The sequence below is a fragment of the Podarcis vaucheri genome, assembly GCF_965113315.1.
Source record: "Podarcis vaucheri genome assembly, chromosome: 6".
In the NCBI taxonomy this organism is placed as follows: domain Eukaryota; kingdom Metazoa; phylum Chordata; class Lepidosauria; order Squamata; family Lacertidae; genus Podarcis; species Podarcis vaucheri.
The window spans coordinates 51,022,544-51,050,359 of record NC_138764.1 but is presented as its reverse complement, the minus strand read 5'-3'; the positions used below and the strand labels follow the sequence as shown (position 1 = coordinate 51,050,359).

The window sequence follows — 27,816 nt, the reverse complement described above, 5'->3', positions numbered from 1 at the left end:
AACATGAGCACAAACCAACCTTTGTAACAGAGAAAAAGTTCTTACTGCCATTTAAAAGCCAGCTGATTATGCCATGTTTTGGATTTCATCTACTCCTTAAGAGCAGGGCCTTTTCTATTACAGCATGGTGCTTTGGAACTCACTTCCAAATGAAGTTCATACAACCTCTTCCCTGCTAGCCTTTAAAAAGATAAGCATTTTTTAAAAAAATTAATTGGACCTTACTTCCTATTGTTTTATTGCTTGCCCTTGTTGGTTCAGTGCTTTCTTTTAATTTTGTAAACTTGTCTAATGTATCTATGAAAGTAGAGCATCAATAAAAAACATTTTCTCATCTTGGAAAAGCATTTAAAACTTAAGATATAATGTGGCAAGTGCCCTGTACAAGACCATTCTAACTCATTAATGTCTATTCAGACAGGAAGCAGTTCCACAAAGTCATTTTAACCATAAATGTCAAGGACTAAACTTGGGACTCTACACATACAAGAAATGTCACGGAGTGATGGTCCTACTCAAAGATGATCAAGGGTCTGGAAATCAAGCCTTATGAGGAACTGCTGAAGGAGCTTGGTATGTTTAGTCTGGAAAAGAGGAGACTGAGATAGCCATCTTCAAATATATCAAGGGCTGTCAAATGGAAGATGCAGCAAGCTTGTTTTCTCTTGCCCCAGAGAGTAGGACTCGATCCAGCAGATTCAAGTTACAAGAAAGGAGATTCCAACTAAACATCAAGAAGAACTTTCTGAGGGGAGGAGCTGTTTGACAGTGGGGAAAAACTGCCTAGCGTGGCAGTTCTTGGTGGTGGACTCTCGTTCCTTGCAGGTTTTTAAGCATAGGTTGGATGGTCATCTGTTATGAATGCTTTAGTTGAGATTCCTGCATTGCAGGGTTTGGACTTGATGACCCTTGGGGTCCTTTCCAACTCTACAATTCTATGATTCTACTCTTTAAATTGAGGCTATTCTTATTAATAACCTGTATTCATAAACTAAGTGTTTGTGTAAATATAAGCTATCCTCCTCAGTTTTAATACCAGTTATATGTTTTCTTCTTTGACACTGATAGCAAAGCAAAAACATCTACAGTCAAATTTCAGAATGCAGATAAAAATTAAAAGTTGCCTTTAAAATGTAAGTTTCATTAAATGTTCTACTCCAAGTAATTACATGGAGCTTTTTCAAGACATGCTTGCTAAGTGCTTTACAAGTCACTGGAAAGCAAATGACATTTCACTCCCTTGACAGCCAACCAGCAATATTGCTCACTTAAGGTTGTTAAGAAAATGTGAATGCCAGACGTTGAATCTTGCCCAGATTCAAAAAGCCTAATGGACAAACAAGCTCATAAGAGTTGCCTTCCTCTATAACTTAGATAATTATTATTCATTAAGTACAGGTGAACATAATTGTACCTCAATGCCTGGCTAGCTGGGAGATACAAAATTTGTCTGGAACAGTAACTAGATGATAGAAGGAAGCCAATTTACCTCACCCTTCCTACTATATAACAGTGACACACAGCAGCTTACACAGTCAGTGTGTGGGGTGGAGTATGACAAACCTAACAAACAATTGTAATAAAATCTATGAGTAAAACTCCAAGATACTATAATATAACTCAAGCAATGTGTTAGTTCTACTGGGCTTTACTCAAGACAGCAGTCCATATCCCCGACATTATTACAAGTAAAAATGTGAACCGTTTTTCAGCAGGAGGTGGCGGTAGGCAAAAAGCTCTTAAATTGCTTTGTAGTGCTCCTTGTAAGCTTTAGCTTTTTAAGTAAACTGCTTTGAGAACACTTGTGTGGAAAAGTGGCACATAATGTTGGGTTGGGTTGGTTAGCATCCTAACAAGACATCCATGAATCATACAGCTCCTTCAGTCCATGGACAGGACCATGATCTAATGGAGTACCAGCAGAAGGTGGCATCTTCTCTCAAATTGCTCCTGTGAGCCTCCCAACCTTCTGCAACAGATTTTCAGCAGATATAACTGACTAGTTGGGAAAGAGGAAACAGTGGAAGTTACCTTGGGGTGGTGGGAGCATCCTGTAAGCATACTCTCCCCAGGGTTACTTCCAGCAACAGAAGCCTGGTACAAGATTGTAGTGCAACTTTATTCAAGTCTAGTCTAAAGTAAGTCTCATTGTTTTCTGTGGGACTTAATCCAGGGTAAATATGTTCCGAATAGAGGCCTCAGTCAGTATGTTAATTAATTATAATATATTGCTGATAACATAGTCATAGGGCGTCTGTTAGACCTGCATGCATGCAAAAATTATAACATATACCATGCATCTTTCCCAAACCTTATGTTTTGCTCAGCCTCATAGTTTAGCTAACAATAACCATGTATTCTTTACAGTTCACCCCCAATATCTGGAATGAGGGGGGACAATGATTCTTTAGCAGATAATGTGCAACTCACAGACATCTGAGCACTGATTTCTGGCCTTTCAAACACTTTCACTCATTCTGTGACTCTTTTTGCAATGAATTTTAAGGACAAGGAGCAAGAGGTTGAGAGGAGAGGCTTATGGATGGGAGAAGTAGAATGATACCCACAAAGAGAAAATGACAGCAATAGGTCCCCTTATTTAAAAGGCCTGAGGATCACAGTTCTGTATCAACATACCTATTAAGATACGCCTTTGGAATATATAGATCTATCTAGTGCATAAGCCTCAAATGTGACCCAAAGCAAGCTGTCTTTGAAACACAACAGTAATGAATCCATAAAGCAAAATGAAAAACAGAGCTTTTAATCTGTGAGAACAGATTATGCCATGATTATTCTGCATTCCACTGCTTAGCCATTGGATATACATTATGAATATTGAAATTTCTCATTGCTTAGCTGTTATTCAGAAATGCTGTAGGGGTAGGACCCCCCCTGCCCCCCCCCAAAGATGTTGGACAATTGATCTTGTGTCAGTGTGACAATATAGCAACATTTAATTGGCAGCTTTGATGGAATCAGTATGAAATCTTTTTAGAAATAAATTAAAGTGACAGCAAGATTACTCCGTGGAAAGAAACAGTCTGCCGCTAAGCTGCAGTTAACTTCCCCCCTTTTTAATTTCATAAACCTTCATATTTTATTTTAAAATATTTTCTTGATCAGTCCATGTTGAGGCCAGGCTGAAATTCCTCCCTCTCAAATCACTATCATTGTACACCATATTTCCACTCCCACTGAATTCCCTGCACAGATAAGCATAATTCCCATGAAGCATTCTGACCCTGTGGGAATGCCTAGGATGGCTGCTGCTTGAAGCAGTGTCAAATATTTTCCCCCATTAAAAAAAAAAAACCAGCAACCATCTTCATCTTAGGACGCACTCTCGATTGTAAATCTGCTTTAACTTATTTTAATACAGTGACTGTAAATTGTTGTGACCCAACCTGGGAGCTCATGGTGAAGAGTCGGTAAGAATTCTAATAAAATCTTAATTATATAATCAGCATCCGCTTCAAACATAAGGCTACTCCCACCTGAAAGTTCTGAAGTTTTACTCTCCCAAGATTCATTCAATCTTTGGGTGGGGCATTTTCTCCTCATCTTCACTAAAATGCTGAAAAAAGTCAGGACTGAGTAAAGTTCCATCAAGTACTTGTTCATTATCCAGCAAGGATAGTCACAACTATGTCCTATTGAACTAAATGGTCAGATTTAAATTGCTTCTCAACTTGGGAAATATCTTTCTTGTGAAAAGGAAACAAAATCTAAGTTTTAGAAACTCAAATTCTACACTATCTTTCTAGCTTGTCTTTCTGCATCCTCAAGAAGGAGTTTGAGTCTCAATTAATATCTGACCCAATTAAATGCTAAGTTATCTCAGAGCAACACACAACCCATTATACCCTGAAATTCAACAATCTATGTGTTCACATAAGGCACTAGAAACCAAAGAACCCACCCTACATATTCTCTGTTTGCAAAGGATGAGAATCTATTTCAAACATTTTATTGAGCCACACCTGAAGTTAAAACTATTACTGCCTGCAGCTAATCATGGGAGTGTGAAAGAAAAAACACCCAGCTTGTCTAAACAAAACAACATAATAGAAAACATTAACCTGATCCTCCAAAGATGACAGACTTGTACATTTTATAGTTTAACACAGGAAAATCTATGGATATATATACAGAGTGTGTGGGTTGTTGTTTTATAAATGATATAAAAGCTGCCCAAATAAAGCCTAACTTTTACTGCTGTTCTCACATTCTCTTATAATGCTGTTCTCACATCTCATTCTCTTATAATGGCAATGGTTCCCACCTGAGAGGTGCTGGAACTGAGTTCCAGCGAGTTCCAGCTAAAAAAAAAAAAAGCCCTGGTTGCTATTACTTTTTGGAAATATTTCTTAAAAACCCATCACAATTTGCTTTGTCCCCAAATGGCTGACTTGCTTCAATAAGCTAATTTGAGGTACTTTTTGTGCAGTTTGCCTTTTTGTTGTTGTTGTTACTGGTCTTGATTCTATGCCTTAACATCAGGGTGGCATGCAAAAATCTGTGAAACAACACTTTTTGTGACTTGTACATAAAGTGACACTATAAACTTTCAACTTCTTAATTTTTGTATCCTAGGCCACTGTTAAATGCTTGCTCTCTGTTCCTGTGCCTTTAACAATAAAGCTACTCAATTTAAGTTCACAGGAAAGGAAGATGGGCTACACAATCTGGAAGCTTAGCTGACAGTCCACCTATTTCCAGATAAATAAACATAAAAACATTAAAAAGTTTTTTCCTCTCCATGAACCTGAATAGTTCTCCATGCCTTTATCAGTGTTACTCTTATTTCTACAGGTGGTTTTTTTAAATAAAAGAAACACACACTATGTTTTTCAGGAAGAAGATTGAAAAACCAGCTGATGGGAAGTCAAAGTGAATAGACATTTTCAAGTGGGATTTGCAAATAAAGGAAGTTTTTTCAAGCAATTGTAGAACAATATATATCTACCATGAATCTTATCCTAAAGCAACGAGGGTTAAATGTTGCATAACAAGAAAAATAAACATTATGTTAGGCCTACTGTTACTTAACTTAAAAATGTGGACAAGTCAGACCAGCTGTGTAACAGTCAATGCTTTTACAGTAATAAATTTTGACAGCAGAAATAAAAAGAATGCATTATCGAGGTATCATCAAATGGGTTCTGTCAGTACATAGGAACTCCACCCTGTATAAGCTTGTCAAAAAGTGTTACTGTAATCCATTGAGAAGTCTCCTCCTCAGGCAAGAGAAGAAAAAATGCATAAGGAGGAGGCTCAAAACAGGTGTGTTGAATTGTAATACCATTATTTAATCACAAATCTCTTCTCATTAGTTTCATATGTGACAAATTCAGGCTCTATTCTTGCCTATCATGCAATGCTAGAATCATCACTCAACAGTCAAGTTAAAAGCCAAATGTAAACAATGAAACTGTGGACATGTCTTTTTAACACTGTACACTCCTCAAACACAAAAGGCTTAATAAATTACTGCCATTTCTCTTGGAGCTCCCAGCTAGGTCTCCAGTAACAATATGAGACTGAAGGAAATTATATTTCTCAATTAAAATTGGACTTCCTCTGGATAGAAACAGCCACTTTCTCTGGTTCACTTTTTTCCAAAGCTGCTACTGCTCAGGATAACATTGCCAATTCATTATGGTAATATACTACAATTTAGTCCACAGGCATTTAGGGTGTAATCCTAAAGCCAGTAGGAGACCAGCTGTGGACCTCTGGATTCAGAGTCCCATTCCATCAGAGAAGGAAAGCCCACTGGTATGATGGCACGCATGCTGCTAGAAGATCCCTGGTACACCCACAGAAAGGTCTGTCAGTGCAGATGTCCCACTGGTTGTGTTTTGCTGGTGGAGGTAGTGAAACAAGGGCAGCTAAGGATCTGTAAGACCTCAAGATCTCTTGAATTCCCAACGTGCCCATAAGAAGCCCTCAACTACACTATTCCGAGAGCCGGCATAGCTAATTGCTTCTCACTGAACACAATGGCAAGGGAGTAAATGAAGGAAAGCAGCCCCACCAAGAAAGGTAGAATCCCCACCCCTACTTCCCACTCAGGCTGGAGTGAGCTGGCAGGGCACTGGAAGTGGTGCTAGCTCTGTTACCTTACTCAGAAATTATGGGAAGCCACTCTTGTGGGATTGAAAAATACCCACCACTCCCTAAAGTACTTAAGTTACCTGAATTTTAGGCCTCTATCTACATGTTTGCTAAAACTGTGCAGTGTCTCAGTTTTGTCTTACTTTTCTTCTTCTTCAGTTAGCCTCAGTGATACTAGAAGAGTTCTATTCTCTATCTACAATTAACTGAAAAACCCAGCTCCACATTATGACACCTAGCAAAGGATACTGTGTTAAATGCTATGCAAAAGTGTGTCACATTGTTATTCATGATTTGAAGACTTCTAAGCATATAAATATATGAAAAGGGTAACGTTCCAAATTTTCATACTGGTTCATTGTCGATTCCCCCCACCCTAGCTGGAATATATATTCTTTGAACATACAGAACCATTCTTTTGTGCCTCCATGTACAAAAAATATATACATGTTGACTTAGAAAAAAATAACAGCCAAAAACCTCGGAAGAACTTTCTGTTTATCTTTTTGTGGTTTATGATGGCTTACAGTTGTTACTAGGAAAACAGTAACAGAAACCGGAATCTGTATCCTGCTTGCTATTGTCACATTTTGAAAGAATGTTCATGTAAATGCATTAAGATCTTCACCAGAAAAAGGAGTTGCTGTTTAAACAGAAGTTGTCAGGAACAAGGCTTATAAAAAAGAGTTACATGTTAGCTAGCAAACCACGAAAAAACAATATTTTTTTTCACATGCCAACGCCTCTTGCTAAGTACATAATATATGGATTACTTCACTACCTGTTTAGCACATTATTTTATCTAGTGAATTGCATTTCTCTTAAAGACACTGAGGAATAAAGCTGGATTTATTCCTCAAATGTTCTTACAGGTCTGAAATGAATTGCAGACACTATGTTTCTGTTAAGCAGTTAACTATTTTGCCTTTCCAAAGAAAACCCTTCCACTTCTGTTTTTTTGTACTTCCAGGATATGTGAAAAGGGAGAAAAAACCCACAAGAGAGATGCAGAAACACAGTACTGGAAGCATGAATTACTGGCACAAGTATTTTTTGCTACTTCTCTAAAAGTCAGAAGCCATCTTATGCTTCCTGGTGTTTGCAACCAACATGTGAGTCAATAAACCAACACAGCCTATATCGGCCATGTTTGGTGGTTGACCAAAGACTCAATAATCTGCCTGTTTATATTGCCTGCCTGGGACTGTAAGACCATTGTGCTGGTGCTGCTGCTGACAAGCAGCTGGAAACCACAGCTGAAGACTGCATTTGGCTTGACATGTGCGCAACGCTATCTTGGTAGCTGAAAGGAAAGGGAACAAGGCTATAACAATATCTCAGCCAACCCAATTTGAGCTGCCCAATCAGCAGCACATGGCACACTGCAGTCTCCCCACCCCTGCCCCAATCAGTAAATAACTAGCACTCCTATTGCACAGACAGTGGCAGTGCTAGTGCTACTCTACCTGTTCTCACTAACTGCAGGTCAGGGAAGGAGACTGATTACTCTCGGAAATACTCCAGAGAGAGGCTATAGCACCAGAGTCCCACTGCCTACAACATGAGTTTGCGAGCACCATGCTTAACATAGAAAATAGACCTTATTGAGAGAAAATCAGAGCCTGTTAGAATAAAACCAGTGTTTGAAATGGCACCCCTAGTCATCCCTAACAACCAGAAGATAACAAAGAATGGGGCAATGGAATAGGCCATACATATCTTCACAAGCCATCCATTAGGCAGGTACAATTAGGCAGCAACTTAAAAACAAGACAACTATGATTTTAAAATCTTCACAACAATATAGAGTGGAATCTAGATGTTTCCCTTGTGATCACAGAAAAGCTTTTGATTCAAGGGGCACCTCTGCTAAGTGATGATGAGAGAGACAATTATTGCAAATTCGCCCTTCCTCCGAAAGCTCCCTGCACTACCTTTCACTCTGGGCTGGAAGGTCTCTAAACTCTGAAGCCAATTTACAGGGGGCACTGTAGGGCTGCAGCTCCTCCTACTTTCTTCCATTAATGGAGGCATCTGTTGGCTCAGAAGCCCTTCTGGGAGTGCAAGGGTACCTCGGCCCTCTTTTGCATACTAAACAGCCCAATCATTTCAGACCTGAAATGCTTCCATGAAAGTTTATTTTATAATATATCATCTCATGGTTACCTTCTGTTATAATGCAATGAAGATTCAACAATATTATGCAATAAATTTCATAAATTTATGCAATCCTCATAACTAAAAATTCTATCAAGAATAGAAAGGAATTAGAGTAGAGAGAGGAAATGGATATGGTAGATAGAAATGCAGATGACATACATTCCTATTATTACATAAAATAATCAGTAAATCTTGTACTAATGAGAAACAAGACTTAAATGGCTGAAAAATGTATTTAGTGCATTATTGTCAATCAATGTCTCTACAACCAGGATAACAATAATCTTGAATGGCAACACACCTATTATTACAAATTCCTAACTAAGTACTTCATTACTCGCAAATGTCACTCCCAATTTACAGAGTAACAGATAAATGTCTCATTACTGTATACCTGTCTTGTGTCTACTTTTTTATGTAAAACTGAAACACTGACAGTTCTGGAAAACTTTGTACTTCCACTTGCTCATTTAGTTTGAATGAAAGAGACCTGTACGGTAATGTATAATTTTATTATTATTTATTGAAAGGTACCTTTGCTAGAGTACTAAAGGATTGTTTTCCTATTTTTTAATCATGACGGTAAGGAATGAAAGAAGTGGAAAGTTTTTAGTATAGTGAAGCCAAATTACTAGTAAGAAAGAAATTATGAGAATACTCTCCCCATATAATAAGCTGCTTTGAACATGTGAAAGGTCGATTAAAAACATGAGATGGACTTCTGCTACAACCAAAATATTTTGTTCTATAACTTTTCCATTATTTCTATTACATTACTGTGATGTTATATGTTTCAGGCTACCAACCTTATTATTTACAATTTCCATCTTATTTTTTAGCTAACCAGTGACACACTTTCTTTTTTAATCAACATTACAAAAACCAGTATGAACAGTAAATAACAGTTTTTAAATTTGCCGTTCAATACTTGTGCCTTTCCAGGTGCAATAATCTTTTCTCCACATTCAGATGATTTCCTCAAGAGATAATTTCCCTCAGTACTCAAAGACAATATTTAGCCATTAGATTGCTTTTGCAAATTCAATGAAATTTCTAAGAGTCACAGGTGTCTATTGGACTATGATACTAGGATCCTCCCCTCTCTCCAATCCATTACATTTTTATTTTGTGTTCTATCAGTTCTATCTTACCAGTTCATTGTTGTAGCATTTCAGTATCAAATGTTCATCTATCCCTGTTCATCTTTCCCATTTAAAATAAAGCAAACACCTGTCAAAGCTCCCTTCCCTCTGTAACATATCGTGTCATATAATGAACCTTAGCTTTTTATTTTACTTATTTAAAAGCTATATATTCATTTTTAGCACTGACACTCACTTCTGCTCTGACTTCTTACACGTGACGGCCGACGGACTCTGTCCGTTACATGCAGGGGTGGAGAACATTTGGCCCTTCAAATGTTGCTGAACTGCAACTTCCATCAGCTCTATCAAGCATCGCCAATGACCATGGATGATGGGGGCTTTAGTTCAGCAACATCTGGAGGGTCAAAAGTTTCCCACACCTGTGTTAGCGCATCCTGGTATTAGCGTGACTTGATGAAAAGGACAGCAGCCGTGTCCAGTTGTACAAGAGAGCTCATTAGGTGGAACTTCTCTTACTTGTGCAGTAAAAACCTGCAAAAACTTCCTCTTTGCCCAACTATTAAAGCCACAGGAACCTTGTTTTCCTTAGCATCCAGTCATACAATGTGCAATTGGTGCTGAATTGGGGACCGAACAGATCTAGCGCTATGAATAGAATCCAATATTTTTTAATTGTCTAGAAAGGCCTTTACTCGAAATTCACCAGATGTCTGGAGTGATGTCCAGCTCTCACCTCATCTTTTATGTCTTCCTGCTGCTGAGCACCGAAGATCTCCATTGCAGCCATCAGCCTCATCATTAGCTCATCCACTGTTGTGTTACCTAGCAACAAAGAAAGATAGCTGAACTTCATATTATTAAAGTTATTAAAAAACCAGAAAGTCATTCTAGAATTAATCCAAAAGGAATACCTAGCAGGGGTTTTTATAAGTCATAATAAGAATATGAGATGAGATTCTTAGAATATTTTCTGTTTATCAGTGGGCTGCCCCCCACAAGTTTCTAATTTTTCCAATATAATGTAAGCACAAGCATAGACGAAAGTATTTATTCTGAACTGACTGATGATGCTTTCTGTTATATTTTCCTATAGGCGAAAATAGTATCACTAAACAGAGAGAGAGAGGGTTGTTTTTTTTATTTCTTTCAGGTAGCTGAAAGAAGCATCTTTTAAAAAATATTGTCAAACTGATATGTAAAATTTGGGGTAGCTTCAAAGAAGAATTTGAGGGCATTAGCTCAAAACACTTTCCACAGAGTAGTTTCAATTATATCCAAATTCTTCCAGAAATTTATACTGCATCTCAAATAGCAGTATATATATCCTCTGTTGTCCCTTGAAATCCTACCCTTCCTTTCACATTAGTCCAAATATTGTTAAAATCCATTCTATGGGCCCGTCAGGTTTTCATTCCTGGGTGGCAATAGCAATTCTCTATTCTCCAATGCAAGGTGGGCTGACGTGCAAGAAGATGGTAGCTTCACTTCTTTCCATTATTTTCCAAGTGAGATTTTGCTTGCTCTCCACAGCAATACTGGCTGCATTTGGCATTGTGAAATTTTGAATTTCAAATGTCGACCTTTCAGAAATCAGGATGTCTTGGACAACATACACACTAAATTTAAACTTGGAAAAGCAATGCCAAGAGTACAGAGAGGGACTTTTTATATGATAAAACATCAGACTGCTATAGCTTTGGTTAGATTTGGACCCTTGTTTTGCTTTCAAATGCATGCAGGCAGACTCCTTCAGTTATGGAAATCTCAACTTGAAATCAACAACATTTCAATATTTTAAGAGTTCCAAATTAAGAATGTTGCAAAATACCTGAATTCAATGACTCAAAACATAAAGGGCTCTGGCCTGGTTATAACATCTCTTCATCCCATTTAATTTTCACAATAATGCTATAGGGCAAGCTAATATGGGACATGATAGCTTGCCCAAAGTCTTTAAGACTGAGACCCTATATGTAGACTTACCTGGACAGAAATTCCATTGAAGACAAGGGAGCTTATATCTGAGTGGATATGCACAAGAATGCTCTAATCCTAAGAACACTTACTGGAGAGTACTTTTGTAGTAAAATCCTATGCATGTTTACTTAAATCAGCCTCAATGCTGGAAATCTGAAAGGAGATCTATTCCAACAACGAACTGGAATTCCTGTTTCTAAAGCTCTAGCTACAGAAAACTTATCATTCACAGTCTGTCAGTTGTTTTCATTTTTTTGTATACTTGCTGGTAAGCATGAAAAATAAAAGCCATTTGTCACTATTTACACTATACTCCTCTTCATTATTCGAGATGCAAAGAGTAAGAAAATCAGTTTTGGCCGTAGTAAATGCAAGTGAGTATAGTATAAATGCACTGCACTTTACATTTCACTAAGAGGTACTTTCTGAACTAAAGAAGATAAACTATATTCTAGAGAGGACTGGCGGCAAATTAACTTGGAAGTTTCAAGAAGGAACATATGCCCAATAGAACCAAAAAACGGTACCTTGTATTACATTCAGCACCTCATTCGATGATCGTTTCCCCATAATAATCAGGAAAAGTGGAAACTGATCTGTTTTCTGAGTTCGAATAGTTTGAGCTACAACGCTACCAAAGTGTCTCGTGCACATCGTTAGAAACCTGGAAAACAGAAACATTTAAAGGGGGATGGAAATTTTGTAAAGCAATGTCCACTTTATTAAAGAAAAGAAAGGTTATTAGATTTTGACTAAATTAGCAAGTTTCAAAAGTCCTGCTTGTTCACTTTGTAACCATATCATTGTCAATACAGTGGTGCCCCGCAAGACGAATGCCTCGCAAGACGGAAAACCCGCTAGACGAAAGGGTTTTCTGTTTTTGAGCTGCTTCGCAAGACGATTTTCCCTATGGGCTTGCTTTGCAAGACGAAAACGTCTTGCAAGTGTTCCGATTTTTTTTCGCTTCCCCCCTTTTTCTAAGCCGCTAATAGCCTTTTAGCCGCTAATCCGCTAAGCCTTTAATAGCCGCTAAACCGCTAATAGCGCTAATCCGCTAATAGGGTTGCTTCACAAGACGAAAAAACCGCTAGACGAAGAGACTCGCGGAACGGATTAATTTCGTCTTGCGAGGCACCACTGTATTCCCATTTATCCTGTCAATATTCCCATTTATCAATATTTATCAAAGTCAACATTCCCATTTATCTTATTCAGAGCTATCAAATTCAATCCTGCAGCAAGTTGGTTCTCATACTGAAGAAAATGAATACCACATTTTAAAATAATGAATGCACCAATGCAAACTATTTTTTCCCTGAACAGAAGAGAATAGAATTAGTCACAATCCAAAGAAAGACCAAGGCCAGCCCAAGACATTTCAAGGTTTAAATAGCATGTTCTACCCTGCAATGTGATGTAGAACCAGATGCTCTGTAGTACAAAAAACTCAAAGGTTGTAGTATATTTTAACAGGCCTCCTGATGATGAAATCTGTAGTTTATTTTTCTGTTATCACAAATATATAAAACAATTGGGGGCTCTCAAATATGCAAAGAGGAATGAGAATTTTGGTTATCCTGTTGCAGCAATCCCAAGGCCAGATAAAACAAACTTTTTAGCAGGGGCAGTGTGCCTTGGCATTCACAATTAAAGTGGTTAACAGGTTAATAAATATGGGGTCTATCTGCTCCAAAGGCATTGCTAAAATAAAGAACAAATAAGAGAAAAATGGGGGAGGTGAGAGAGTGCTAAATGATAGGAATAAATTCTACTCCAATAATATATATCCATATGCTTTAACATCTGGGGAAGCATGTCTACAATACATTCTCCTTTCATTCGCTGCCAAGGCAAGCATGGACTTCTGTCACACATTCATGTCTGGTGGAATTCTCAACTTTCAGACCATTAACACTAATCATATGGCTGTTAACAGCACTTAGAACATTTAGAGCAAGCACTTAGAATGCATACACATCACACCATTTTACTATTACCTACAATAATTGTCTTGAAAGGCTTCTGGAAGTGCTGCAATGGAAGGAGGAAGAAAAGTGACGATGAGTGGGGTCTAGGGAAGTTTTCCTTCCATTTTTGGGTCCCGCGCTCTGGTGTGAGACAACTGACTTACGCCACAGGGTGGGACAAAAAAAAACCTCCTGTCTTTTGGTAGCTTGGAAGCCAAAGCAGGACATCTGGGATTGGGATCAGAAGCCTTTTATGGAGTTTAACAAAATAATCAAACAAAAATTCGAATATCCTCCAATACATATTAAGACACTAAAAACACTGCATCAAATTGCAATCACAAACTTTATCAATACAGTAGCAACAACATATCTGTTGGATTCCAGGTAATATTTAACCTCAAAGACTCAGAGGAAAAAAATGCATGGTCAATTGGCTTTGGAAAACTGACAATAAGAGGGACAAGTTAATCCCTACAGGGAGAGAGTTCCACACCTGGGGTGTGATGACAGAGAAGGCAGCATATGAGGGTAACCTCTGCTTCACTGCATCTCCTGAAGTATTTTTGAACAAATCTTTCAAGAGTCCAACAGAATTTCAACACTGACTTTCGTTGAAATTTCTAAAAATGAATGAAACTGACTGAAGTACCACTTCCTGGGATTTCAAAATTGCTAGAATCAGTTTCCTTAAGATAAGTCTCTTACGCAGGCAGAACAAAAGAGATCTACTTAGAATTCTGCATGCTGTTTCTAATTTTCAAACACAAAACATTTAACCATGTTTTAAGCACCAAGCTCCACCTGTTTACCAAGAGCAGGAAAGATAGAGAAAGCAGTTGTGATTGCAGTAATATACTCACACTTACTTGGAAGTAAGCCCCATTGATTGGGTCATATACAAGGTAACTGGTATCTCAGTTACAACTGCTACATATGCACCAGAATAAACTACAAGGCTCAAAGTAATGTAATGATGCCTTTTAGTTGAATCTTTAGATGCTGAATTTGTCATCAAGGCACAACATACAGTACCATCCTGAATGGTTCAGTGTGCTGGTATTGTTGCATGAAGTTGTGTGGATAACTATGAACACACCAGAACATTAGGGCTCAAAACAACATGGAATGGCACCAGAAATCTATCATTTGTGACATCTCACTTCACAGAAACACCACTTCTGAAATTACCATGGCTCTGTCACACTGTATTGAATGGATAATTGAACTCATCCCAAAAGAACTCTAGCAAACCTAACTTTTGCTGTACTTCACATGACTATACAAATCTGCAAGTATTGTGTATTGTACCCTTTACTAGGTATCAGCAACTAAACTTAAGAGCTTCAGAGTAAAATACAAATCTAGAAAAAATAAATGCCAACAGAATAAAAGTTGGGGACTTATTTAATTATGAAATACATATACTGCTTTATACCTAGAGATAATATTTTAATGTAAAATTTGTAAGTTCAATTAGTAGCAATAAAAATCAATGACTTTTACTCAAGAGTTATGCTTCTGGATATAGTACTAGCCTTCTTCACTTTCATACTTACTAGTGCAGTCTTAAAACAATAATTCTAAGCTTTTGGCCAAAAAAATGCCTTCATCCATTAGCATACTGAAGTCTGGCATTAGTATTCTTAACACGATCCTGAATAAATGAAAAAACTGATAAAGCTTTTCTCTTCCATTAGAGGACTGTTTGAAATTAGCATTTCTTTCAAGAGAAAAGGGTAGCTTATGATATGTTTTCAGATCTGATGGTAAAAAGTAAATGTCATAATAATAATGAATTATGAAAGACCAAATGCAAATATAGAATGCTTTAATAAGATCCAATTTAATAAAGTCTGTAAAAATAATGGACTTTTAATAACACAGGTCACAAAAGGCAAAACAGTGGAAATTCTGAGGACTAGCCACTGGTACAGGCTTATTAATTCTTAATTATGTTCATGAAAGGCAACTTAAATCATGTGTTTTCTTATGCCTTATGATAATATTTTAGGTAACAACTGATCTTGAAATGTATGCACTATCTGATGAGCAAAGTCCTGTTGTCTCATGCATTAGAAGGTAAATCTATTTGAAAAGACAAGCGGCATTAAAATGTCACAGGCTGAGAAGCATTTGATATCAAAATCCAAAACAGAATCACGACACTTCGCTTTCCTATCAGCGGGAAAAATCTCAACATCTACACTTCAGAAACCTAGAATGACAAATAATGGAAGTCAAAACTAGGCTTGCTGTTGAGAGCTGCTAAAAGTCTGAAAACAAATTAGACCCAACTTTGAATCTCCACTGGCCTCATTTCAGTAGAATATATAAACTTAAGATGGAAGCCACGGAACACATTTGTTTATTAAGGGTAAAAAAAAATTTTAAAAATCAAACTAATGGAAGTGCGGGCGGCATCATCACTGGAATGCATCATCAAGCTGCCACCACTGAATGGAAACTAGAGGGTTGTGATGCCAGAGACTCTCTGATGTTACTAGTGGGTGGTGTTTGGCAGCTGCAGAGACTTTCAGGGTAGTTTGCACTGTGCAAGCTCTATGCTCCTGGAAGAGGACAGTCAGATGGAAGATGTCCTTGGGCTGCGCTTTAAGCAAAGTTACTCAAGAAGACAAGCTGCTCCAAACTTGAGGATACAGAGAGGACAAATTGGGGGGGGGGGGATCTGCACTGGATATAACTTTGCTCTAATTGTGTCATTCAATTGATAGCGTTCTGGCCCAGTCTGCGCACCATAGTAACCCAAACTCCTGCTTTGCTTCTCCCCTGTAGCAAACAGGAGCAACAAACCACAATTGCTGGCTTACTGTTACATCTGAACTAGGGACTGTAGTTGACTTTGATCCAACATGAAGCCAAGATTTGTTCTCGGCTTACCAATTGTGGTGGGTATGGATCAAATGAACGACAATCCCAATTTGGAGGCCTTGTTGCTGGTGCTACCTCTGGCTTCTGCTTGGTTGGTGTTGACCCGTGACATGGCTTTTTTGGTAGTGGCTCCCCATTTTTAGAATAGCCTCCTTGGTGAGGTGTTATTGTCTCCTTCATTATTGACTCATGCAAAATTTAAAGACATTCCTGTTTACCCAAGCATATGATGGCTATGAGCTACTGGCTATGGCAACCTTGAAATTAGTAACTGTGAAGCTATGTGATTGTTTTTAAAAGTTTTCAGTGGTTTTAAAATGTTTTAAAAATGTTTTTAATTTATCTTAAGTTGTTTTGTTTGAATGTTGTAATATTTGCTGCTCTGGGATCCTTTGGGAGGAAAAGTGGCATACAAATAAATAAAATACACTAAGCCAAGGATTGTGGTTTGCTGCTCCCACTAGGAAAGGAGTGAAGCAGGTGCAATCTCCACATTGGCTGTAAACAATCAACTATGGTTTACCATGATATAGAAACTGGACCAGTGATTTATTACCACAACCAAATTTAAATTCTAAAGAAATTAATCTTAAGCATCAATCTGGTAAAACCAATTTGATGAGCCATGACCTGAAGGTCAGTTCTAGAATTATTTAAGGTCAATCAAATCAGCCCCTTGAAGATAAGAGACAATATATGCTGACCTATCTGCTGGGCGTGTTTTTTTTTAAGATAAAGCTTAAAAGTATCTTTCCTCATAGAAGAGATGCTTTAGTGTCTTTCCAAAGCAAAAAGAATACTTGTTGAATATTAAACACGTAAGACATGTAATTATTTAACATTATTAATTTTATACCCTGCAAAGTCAACACAAGTCTCATTAAAATGTTAATTTAAGAATAACATTTTATGTATTAATATTTAAATTTTAAATGTAAAACTGAAGGATGTGCTATGTAATATTTAAACAGGGTATCTATGCATGATTGTCTTAGTACAGTCTGCATGTGAACCACTTAACCCCAACTTTCTTTAAAGACAATTGCTATTTTTTACTGGGCTCACACCATTTCTTGCTACATCTTTCTGCAGGCAATGACACTTTTATTGCAATCAGTCCAGTCAACACTAAACTAATTGTTTCTGTTTAGGAAGTTTATTTGAAAATATTAAGATTGTTTGAGGCTATGTGCCTCTTCATCTGTAACTCTCAGAGTAGATACAGTTGATGGACTAGCCATTAAAATAATACAAAGCTAAAGAAACATAAAGGCCCCATCCTGCTGTAAGCCACTATGACTAATTTACATATTACTTACTGTCCATGGTTGCCACTGAAAACTTCTCCACTTGTGTATCCATATTGTGTGTGTTATCCTTAAAAAGGTGTTGTGGGCCAGGAATCAGGTTCACCTGATGAACAGCATCCTGAAAGGGGAGGAGGTGGAGTGACTCCACCTGCAGTTGATCAGCCTTCAAGGACTCAGAGGGGAAGGCACTGGTGAGAACCAACTGGCTTCAGCCTTCTTAAGCAGTTTCCAGCAGGAATCAATTGCTGGTAACAATGCTAGTGGTTCTTGGGCCTACCTTGCTGCTCCCTGCTCGTCTTGACCCTGGACCCAATGATCACTGGATTCCCTGACCCCTAGACTGTCTGGTCATGTGGATTGCTGTTTGCTTGACCCTAGGACTGGACCTGACTTTGAATGCTAACTCTGCCTCCAGGCATGTACACCTCAGAGACTCTCCCATTCCACTGAGCTCAGCAACCAGACTATGACAAAAGGTCAGTCTACAAGTGTGGAGTATTTTAACACTAGCATCACAAAACTATGAAGCAGTTAGAATGCAAAACTGTGCATTTAAATGTTCCTCCTCATATCATTAATAGCAGGGAAGGGTTTTGAAGTGGCAACAACAGGTGGAAATTGGTCCTGAGAAGTAAAATGAAGAGTGTGGTAATTCTCTGTAATGTGCCATTTTGCAAATCTACACAAATAGAACAGTAACCATGGGTGAGTTATTCATAATTCATTTGGGGAAGCAGAAGACTGGCAAAGGTCATTATTGAGTGATAAAATCGCCCCAACCTTGCCCATGCCCAAGGAGTTACTGTGATGAGGCTCTGGCCTGCTGACTAGAACAGTCTATTCCTCCCAGCTATCTGGCTTCTATTAGCTTTGTTACAAGTTGAGAGAGAAAGGAAAGAGGAAAGCATAAAAAAAGAACAGCTCTACAGGTTTGGAACATTTTAAACTCAGGAGTTAATCATCACAGCAAATTTATTAGCATACAGTTATGTTCCACTTATGTGTGGGGCAGCAAAAGAGGTTGGAGAAAATATTTTGGGGAGTGGAAGCAGCTACCTCTTATTAGCCCAGGAGAAATACCAGATTATATAACCTCTTGAAGATCAGTGGCTCTGTGTGGGATTTTAAATTCAGGTAGCACTTCAAGCATGAGGGGGGCATGACACTGTACAGTATGATCCAAGAAAGGGTATTTTTTATGGTCCCTCTGCAAATACAGTGCTAGTTACTGCAATGCCCGATTGTCAAAGACTCCATACTTTAAAAAACTAGGTGTAATAATCTTGTTGCTTACTGAGTCTTCCTGATAAGAAAAAGGCCAAGCACCCACATAGATTCTGTTAAATGTCTTTGTGATTTTGATAACAGAATCGTTGAGATATTACTGATGCAGCTGTAGGCTTTTGTAAGTGTAAATGGAATTGTGCCCAAATGCCTTCACTCTTTTTTCCTCAGAGGCCGGCATCAGCCAACCACTCTTCTGCATCACAGCTCTTTTACAAATAGCACCACAGGATCCTATTCTTTTGCACCTTCTGCTCTACAAGTCTGAGCGATGAAAGGACTTGACACTGAAGATGTTTAGGCCACATCGTTATCAAAAAAGTCATGATGCACAGTTCTACAACAGGATTTCCCCTCTTTATAATGCCATGACAGTCCTAAGGTTTCTCAACACAGGGGAGCACTGGACCAACTAAGGCTGCAATCTTACACGCTTCCCTTAAAGTAAGTTTTATTGAATTTGTGGGACTTAGTAGGTATGCAAAGGATTATACTGTTAATGATGTATTTAGTATGGGCTAATTAAGGTGCAGATGAAATGCCAGAAGGTTACAGCTGTAACGTATTTTTTATGAAGCAAATACAACTTTATATATTTCCAGAACCTGGTCTCTATCTTGATCTGAAAATACATTGGTATTAATTTGGTAACCTCATGCAGGGATGGAGTCTACATGCTATACTACATAAAAGGCTTCTTTTGAGTTAAAACAACATATACTTGGATCTTAAGAGAATGTATTGCGTTAATTTCAATCCCATAACTAAGGGCCTTCTGTACAATCCATCCAACTATACTCATCTTCATTGGAGCCTTTGCACCATAGACTAGCAAGTTTCTTTCAAAGGCAAGGATGCAATATCCTGCTTCTCTGTAACAGACTGGGAGTGGTGCACATAAATCTAATGGTTATTCATGCATGTATGTTTTCTTCATGCAACAAAGAGATCAAGTTGTTGTTGTTGCTGTTAAAATTAATGGTTAAAATTAATGGCCATTAAAGTGGCAACACACTTTACTGAACAGCAAAGAGGGGAGCTAATAAAGAGTTCCTTTACTCAAATCGTACAGCAGAGGAATGCATGGTCACCAACAAATCGGCATAAGAATTAAAACAGTTCTGTCAGTCATCACTAACTGCATCAGAAAACCACCCAGGGCATACCTCTAGCATCCAAACAACAACATACTAGACAGAGAGCAACGCCACCTGTGATCCACAACAATTTCTTACAAACTTGCTACCTGTTGAAAGAATTGCATTTTTCCAGATATGACATACTGCAAATTTGAGTGCAGGGGAACAGTGATTTCTCCACAACAGGATATAATTTTGAAGAAAAATATATGGACTGTGAACAAAAATGAGAAATCAATACGTATTTACTGTGCGATAAGAATTTATTTGTGACGGAAAGCTTTTTATCAGTTTTCAAGATTCTAGTTTTAGGACTTTTCCATTCTAGATTTTGATTTTTCATTTATCTAAATACTGACCCTAAACTGATCTATTTTAGAGCAGGGATTCCTTGCTGCATTGCATGATGCTCTCCTATACATACAGAATCAACACAAGGAGTAGAATACCAGCAGGTATGGTGAATGGTTTAGAAGCACTGCAACGTACACCAAGGCTGGAGCAGCTTCAACAGTTCACACAGAGGAGTTGTAAGCCAATGCCACCCCTTTCCTGATGACCCCTGCAATTGAGGGGCTATGGAGTAGGAACCCAGGACTGAGGCCACTGCTCAACTGAATGGCATGGAGTAAGATGTAACATCACAACAGTTTGTGGAATGTACTCTTGTTTAATTCATTGACTAAAGATTCTGCACATACAATCATTTCAAGAGCAGAACAGCCTGTCCTTCAGCGGTACAAGAATTCTGCATATTAATTTGATAAAATGAGCCTAGGCAGTATGACTGGCATGCAATGTTATTTGGAGTAATTTAAACAAAAAACCAAGCCAGATCAAAGGAGGAAAGTTGTGCACCTTTAACATTCATAAACCTATAGGTCATCAATCACAACTTTCCTTTTCTAGATGTGGAGCCCTTAATGTCCTTTTGATACATATTTCAAAACACCTAACAGGGTATCCTCTCAAAGAGTATATATGTTTAAATATGGATTTTCCTTGTTTAGTAGACATATTCAGCATTACAAACAGCTCTTGCGCTATCTGAATACAGGCTGTGTGAAGAGACAATCACCTTTCATCCCTTCCCTTTTTTCTTCATTTCTTGCTATTAGGAAACCATTCACAAGTGCAACCCTGAACAATGTTATGCAGTAATTATGACTACATGACAAAGAGATGTGAACAATTACTGAGGCTGTTTTGAAACCCTATACTAATAAAGTCATTAGATGCTGCCCTTGCCATGATCCTTCTAAAAGCTTCTGAAGTTACAAGAACACACAGCATTGTTTGTAGGGACAATTGCTGCTGGCAGAATGCAAACCTTGAGTTTAACCATGCTTCAAATTGATCTTGACATTCTGTTAAGACCACCACTAAAATCAAAAGCAAAGGAGAAAAGGAGAAAATGAGCGGGTGGGATATAATCAAGAAACAGGAGGGTTCCCTCCTCAACTTCTCTCCTCTGCTTCTTCTACAAAACAAGCCACAGACAAAATGACAAACTTGCCTGGTAGTAAATCTTTATTTCTTAAAACATTAATTAGACTCCTGACCCAGGCACCTTTAAGCACCTTTGATAATTATGTTGTTGTAAGTAAACTGAACTGTGTTTAAATTATTATAGACAAAATAGAAGCAATTTTTGGCAAACTTAGACAAAAGTCTAAGAATGGACTGCTATCTAAACAGCAACAGATCCAATTCTTTTGCAAGTTACCTCTTGCTAAATTTTATTTCATTCCATGAGAATCCATCAGAACTGAAGGCAAGTGAGTGATGCTTAAACTGGATGCTGTATTTTTCATGTCTTCCAACTAAATCACAAAGTGACTTTGATTTAGAACATGTATTTGACTTAAAATGGTTCTCTCCCACTTTCTCTACTGATTTAAAAACATTCAGAAGTGGCACAGACCAGACTAAAAGGGCATCTGTCATCACTTGCATGTGCACGGAGACCAGTGCATACAAAAGCAGTAAACATCTGAATGAAAACCAGTAGGAACTAGCAAAAAGGATGTATGATCTGTGAATTTGGCTAATTATTCGGTCATGGAAATAAGGAAATGTGTATGTCAATTACCCCTTTTTTAAGCTGAGACACTAAAGGAGAAAGAAACATTTTAAAATTAAGACTAGCAAGCACCAGCCAAGGAAAGGAGGATTTGAAATATTGTACACAACAAACAGACATGTGTTTGGTCAATGAGTTTGATCCTGAATTGCTGATGAGTTATAACCATGTGCATAGAAATTGATATGATTCTTCAGTAGCTGCTATTATTTAACTTGCATTTTATTTAACTTGATAAATTAATTGTGGCTTTGTTGGTTTTTTATGGTTTATGTCAACCACTTTGGGTGCAAGAATAATAAACTTTATTATTATGCTAACAATAATAAGGCCATCAGGTAAGGATGAGCATCAGTGCTCCACTGTGGACTTCCTGGCCCCACATAATCTCTTTCAATCCTCCATCATAATGAGAGGAAGGTAAAATGCAATTTTAGGTCTGACTCCTGCAGATAATAGCGGCTTTGAATATAGGCTGCAGAGTGAGGAAATGGAGAGCGAAAGAACCAATAGGCTGCAGTAGTAATGTACCTGGTTTGGCAATCCAATTGTCTGCTGTTCAAATTGGACGATACTTTGTGGAAATATGCATACAATAGCTTGGATTCTAAGAAAAGTGAGCAGAAGGAAGTTCACAGAAGGAAAGGTCCCTTCCTCCCCTATCCCAGCAGCCACCAGTGCTATCACCAGCTTCTCCAGAGGATCAGGGGCTCCTCCTGAACAACATGGAAAAAGGTATGATGGGGGTTTCTGGAGGAGGGAGAACCCACCAAAAATCATGTCTGACCCTCCAGGCAGGAGGAACAATTTTTCTATGAATGTCTTTCCACCCACTTAAGAATCCAAGACATTTGCTTTAATTTTCAATAAAATATCTAACCTTAATCTGTCCTCATACCACCAAAGTGACAAGTCCATATTAAGTTAACAGGTATTTGTAGATACACATAACAAAGTCTATCAACAATCACAGCCAGGACTTTATATTTTAAATATATTGTGTTGGGAAGATAGTAATTTAATATTACCCCTTCTGTTAGATTTATAAAGTAGCCTTCACAATTTTCATGTGATAGCACTATGGTCTCTAGTTAGCAATTCCTCACTATCCCCATGCTGCATGAATAACCCTGCAGCCTAAGAGTAACCTAAACTTATATGTATATATTAAGTATTAATTGTATTTTGACCTTCCCTATGCTCCACCTAGAATGGAAGCAGGGCTGGGAGGGAGAAGAGAAGGCTCTCTCAGTGGCTGCACCCAATATCTTACCTCATGAAATGTGGCTGGCACCCTCTGTCACTGTTTTTCACTGGTTGTTGAAGACTTTTTTTTCTGGCAGGCTTTTCTTTTATGAGGTTGACAATGTTGTAATGATTTTTTTAAAAACTGCTGATGCCATCTCTTTTGAAGTTTTTTTGCTCATTTTATTAAATCGCAATCTTTATAGGCTGTAAGACACCCTGAGCGGAGTGTATTTATACAAGAAGGGTGGTTCTAAATGCTCTAATGAAATAAAATTAAATAAAAAATAGTTTGTTTATATATAGCTTGAAAACTGCTATACAATAATTCCTTTGTCATAAACTGATAGCAAAACCCAAAAGTGTAAGCTTAAGCATCTTATTGTATTTCACAATCAGGTTCTAGATCCATTGAGAATAGCTATAAAGCCTTAAACAAGCCCTTTATTAAGTGTTTCTAAAAGTGTCATAAGGAGTTAATAGGACACAGCTGTACAGACTCTTTCTAATAAGCAGCTTCTGTCGCTTTGGTCACCACAGGTGTCTCTGTAACCTGCAAACTCTTATAACTAGTGTATCAAAGTTGTGCTACTTAATAGACTTCTTTAGTAAAACACAACAAAGCAATGACATGCCTGTTGATTGTCAGTCATAAAAAAACCTCCCTCAAACACAGATTTTCAAAAGAAACTACACTGCAATTTTTTGTCATTGTAAAATAAAAGAAACTAGAGAATTACACAGAGACTAGAACAATACAACAGCAGGCAGTCGACTGAACTTAGCCACTGCAGATGGTTTAGAAATAGTGTTTCCTTCGACACCAAGTTGTGGGATAAAAGGAAAGGAGGGAACTCCCTACTCCCAGTGAATGGCAGCATGTAAGATTTAGCCCAATCTCTTGTCCACATATTTTGCCGTGTTAAAAAGCATAGTTACTTCATTCATATCTGTGTTAGAAAGTACTTTTTATCCCTCTTTTCAATAGTAATTAAAACAATTAAAAGCATGGGTCAACACTGTGAGCTAATCTAAATTAAATTAAGATTATGGTAAATGCATCCAAGTAGTCTGTGGAGTATTATGCAAGAACATTGCATGTTTCAGTCTTAATTTGAAAAGTTAACTGCAATTAACTCATTTGTAAGTTACCGGGCGGCATGGTGGAAGAATGCACATGTCAGTGAACTAGTCCGATAGGAACACAAAACCATGTGATTTCTTAAGTGCTCTGTTTATATTAAGTAACAATTATCAATAGCAACATGGAATGAGACCATCCTTGAAGTTAATAAAAAAGAGATCAGCTACTACAATTTTAAGATCCTTCCATCATAAAAATATATAGACATAGGCTCATTGGTACATACAATATTTCTAAAGACTATCATGATGAATGACATAACCAACACATTCCACCAGTTACAGAAAGAACTTTGGTAAGGAACTATTGCCAGCAGACAATTAAGTGCAATCTAAAACCCAACAACTGTATCACCATATGGGAAAACTTCTGCCTTTATTTATCACAATTAGGCTGCATTTGACGAAAGTCAAATGGATCAGATTAAATCCAGTGTAGCAATTCTGGTTATTACTCATATTACAAAACTTTCCCACATGAGCTCAACACAGAGGCCCTTCAAACTAAACTTCCTGTGGTGTATTAAAAAACTATTAATAACAAAGAGACAGATGGGAAATGGGTGTTTGTAGATGGTTCTGGTATTACACTTACATATCTATGCAACGCAATAGATTCTATACAGTTCATCAGGATGTGGGAACAGGTTGCAACTTGCTTACACCCCACAGGTCCATCCCACTGCTTTATTCTACCCCATAACAGAAAGTTCTCTCCTTTCTAAAGTCCCCATCCCAGACACAACAGATGACTGCATCAATCTGCAGGAGGTTTGTTACACTTCCTTCTTATACCACCATTGAATTCATTCTCCAAGTCTGAATCTTTATATAGCCAAACTGGCACCACCACACACAAAGGGGAAGTATCATCAGGTGTGGAGAGAGACCAATGGTTTCCACCCAAAATGAAAAATCTTTAAGAAAACACAAGCCTGAGGAAGAAACCACAAAACAGGTAAAAGAGGACTAGGTATGTGTCAATCGGCACAGAATGCTGATTTAGTATTGGGGGCTAATAGACAGAAAATCAAGTGGAGGAAAAAGAATAGGACAGAGTATATGCTGAAAGAAGGCATGACTGGTAGGCTAGAAATCTGAACTGAAGAAAGCCACACTGGCCCAGTTCACATTACATATTAAGCATTAGTTAAAACTATGAAATAAACAATTTGAATGAGCAGCATGCTAGTGCATGCTTCTCAAAAGTGGATGCATTTCAAAAGTCCACATTATGCTGCTCCCCTGTTCCAGCTATGCTGGTGAGGAAACAAGTCAGACTCTGGCTTCTCATTAAGTATACCTGCACTCATGGTTGTTTCTCTCCAAGATTTGTTCTTGGCTTAACACTCATGGATTCTTTAGGTATAATAATCTTCATATTTTTCCACACATGGAACAGCAAGCTACTTAGTTTCCTTCCTGGCATGGAAGCAGCAGGGATGGAAGAAGAGTGAAGAACGGGCATTTGAGCAGTGTGTACCAGCAAGCTCATTCACATTGAACTATAGTTTATTTTAACTACGGTTTAATATGATGTGTGAATCAGATCACCGCATCTCTTTGTTGAAGGTTCCACTTGTTGATAATATGCTTTCCAGGTCTTCATTGGGTGATGGTGACTCTAAATGTATCCTCCAAGGCACCAGAAAAGGATGCAGTCATAATGCCTCTCACTCAGATATTTCACTGGTTCTCTTGCTCACTCTCCTCATTCATCTACTAACCCTGGCCGACAGGAGGAAGAGAATGGCCCAGGATACTTGTGAATGAACAGAGTGGGGAAGGGTGTGTTGGACGCACAGTGGCTGCATCCTGAGAACATTAGCCTGTGAAAAGTAAATCACTGAACAATGCAAGATAAAGGCGGGGGGGGGGGAGAGCAGTCCCAAAATCTATTATTTAAACAGACGGTATACTATGTAACATATATTATAAAGATACACTGAGTTTCTTGAGTTCTTAAAACAGTTTAATATTCAACTCCAAATTATTTACCTTGCTCTGTTTGCTTCTTTTGTCATATCCCATGCCCAGGTTATGAAGTTCTGACTAAGGTAGGAGACGATAGATTCGGCACAAAGCATTTGAGAACAGAACACGTTGGTTAGCACACTTTCATCATGGTGGAGGTAGACAGCAAGCAGCTTTCTCTGAAAAACGGGGGAAAGTGTTAGCATGATAATTTTATTTATTTGCCCCCCACTTTCAGATATAAGTGAAATTTCTGTCTCAGCCCTAACCAAATATTTTGGAGGCATCCTATTGATATTGCTGGAACATCCTTTCAACAATCTCAGCACCCAGCACTCCGCTGCTGCTTCCATAGAAACAATTCTTTGTTTAATGGTATTTGGAGAGAAAGTGAACTACTCTATTCTTGCGATCAAGAACCCATGGCCAAAATGTTTATTTAAGAACTTTTTTTTTTCTACAGAAATAATAATGTTGTGACTATTATATAAAAAGAAGAAAAGCCATGTTTACATTCTGCCATGATCATCAAAATTGAATTTAGAATTTAATCAGTTGCAAATACTTAAAGTACTACTGTACAACCAATAGCTGATTTTAATGCAATGGCATTAGGATAGGAGGTTTACTATGCATTAGGGAGAGGGAGAATTAAACAAGGGATGTAGCACCACATTTCCTTTTGTGCACAGCAACACACACACAAAAAAATGGATCTAGGGAAATTGTGTATTCAAAACTTTCTCTGGATCTGAGGCAAAATCTCTCATTTACTTGGGTTGTAGTCCTATGGAAAGAGCATTCCTGTGCAAACTAATCCCTGATTCCCAGGCCACATGGGTAAAATTATATTGTGAATTGGGTAACATCCATCTGTTCACAAAAGGGATCCAGCAGAAAGGGGTGAGGCAAGGCAAGGCAATTTCCCCTTCCCCAAGCAGCTCACAATGCTACCTTCCACACTGTTTCGCAGGGTACCCAACTCTGGAACAGCATGGGGGCTATATGGGAAAATAGCCTCACCCACCACTAACCCCTCCACCCAAACTCCATTCATGGAAAGTCTCAATCTAACAGAGTATATTTATCTCATAACAACACTGATTTTTGTTTAAATTTCCTTTTTAAACTAACTAAATTGTTGAGTTTACAGTAAGTTTAATAATGTTACTCTAGCACACTATGCTGTTGCTTTGTTTTACCCAACATCTCAGGGAAAATTGATAACTATCAAATTGTCTAGATTCTGATTTACGTTTGAAAATACAGCTGCTGATATAAAAAGAAAACTCACCAAAAAAATTCTGATACCACACAACTCATAGCTTGGAAATGTTATATAAAATTTTACAACATAAAATTTCATTCATTTACAATTTAGATAAACCTAAGTATTAATTTCACAGGTAGTTTCAA

At 37.9% G+C, this 27,816-nt stretch overlaps 1 protein-coding gene and 1 long non-coding RNA gene across 3 annotated transcripts in view; one reads left to right on the top strand and one right to left on the bottom strand.

Moving 5' to 3' along the window:
- LOC309534566 overlaps nucleotides 1–1,801 on the top strand; it is a 46,953-nt gene extending 45,152 nt beyond the window's left edge. For both annotated transcript variants that reach the window (XR_014220773.1, XR_014220774.1), the window contains exon 5: nucleotides 418–1,801. This is a non-coding gene — a long non-coding RNA (uncharacterized lncRNA). The remainder of the gene's footprint in view (nucleotides 1–417) is intronic.
- Nucleotides 1–27,816, bottom strand: part of FAF1 (Fas associated factor 1) — a 169,589-nt gene that overhangs the window by 28,010 nt on the left and 113,763 nt on the right. The window contains exons 13-15 of the mRNA XM_082226741.1: nucleotides 26,425–26,579; nucleotides 11,891–12,027; nucleotides 10,120–10,208 (exon numbers count right to left, since the gene is read on the bottom strand). Of these exons, the coding sequence (XP_082082867.1) occupies nucleotides 10,120–10,208; nucleotides 11,891–12,027; nucleotides 26,425–26,579 (381 nt within the window). The remainder of the gene's footprint in view (nucleotides 1–10,119; nucleotides 10,209–11,890; nucleotides 12,028–26,424; nucleotides 26,580–27,816) is intronic.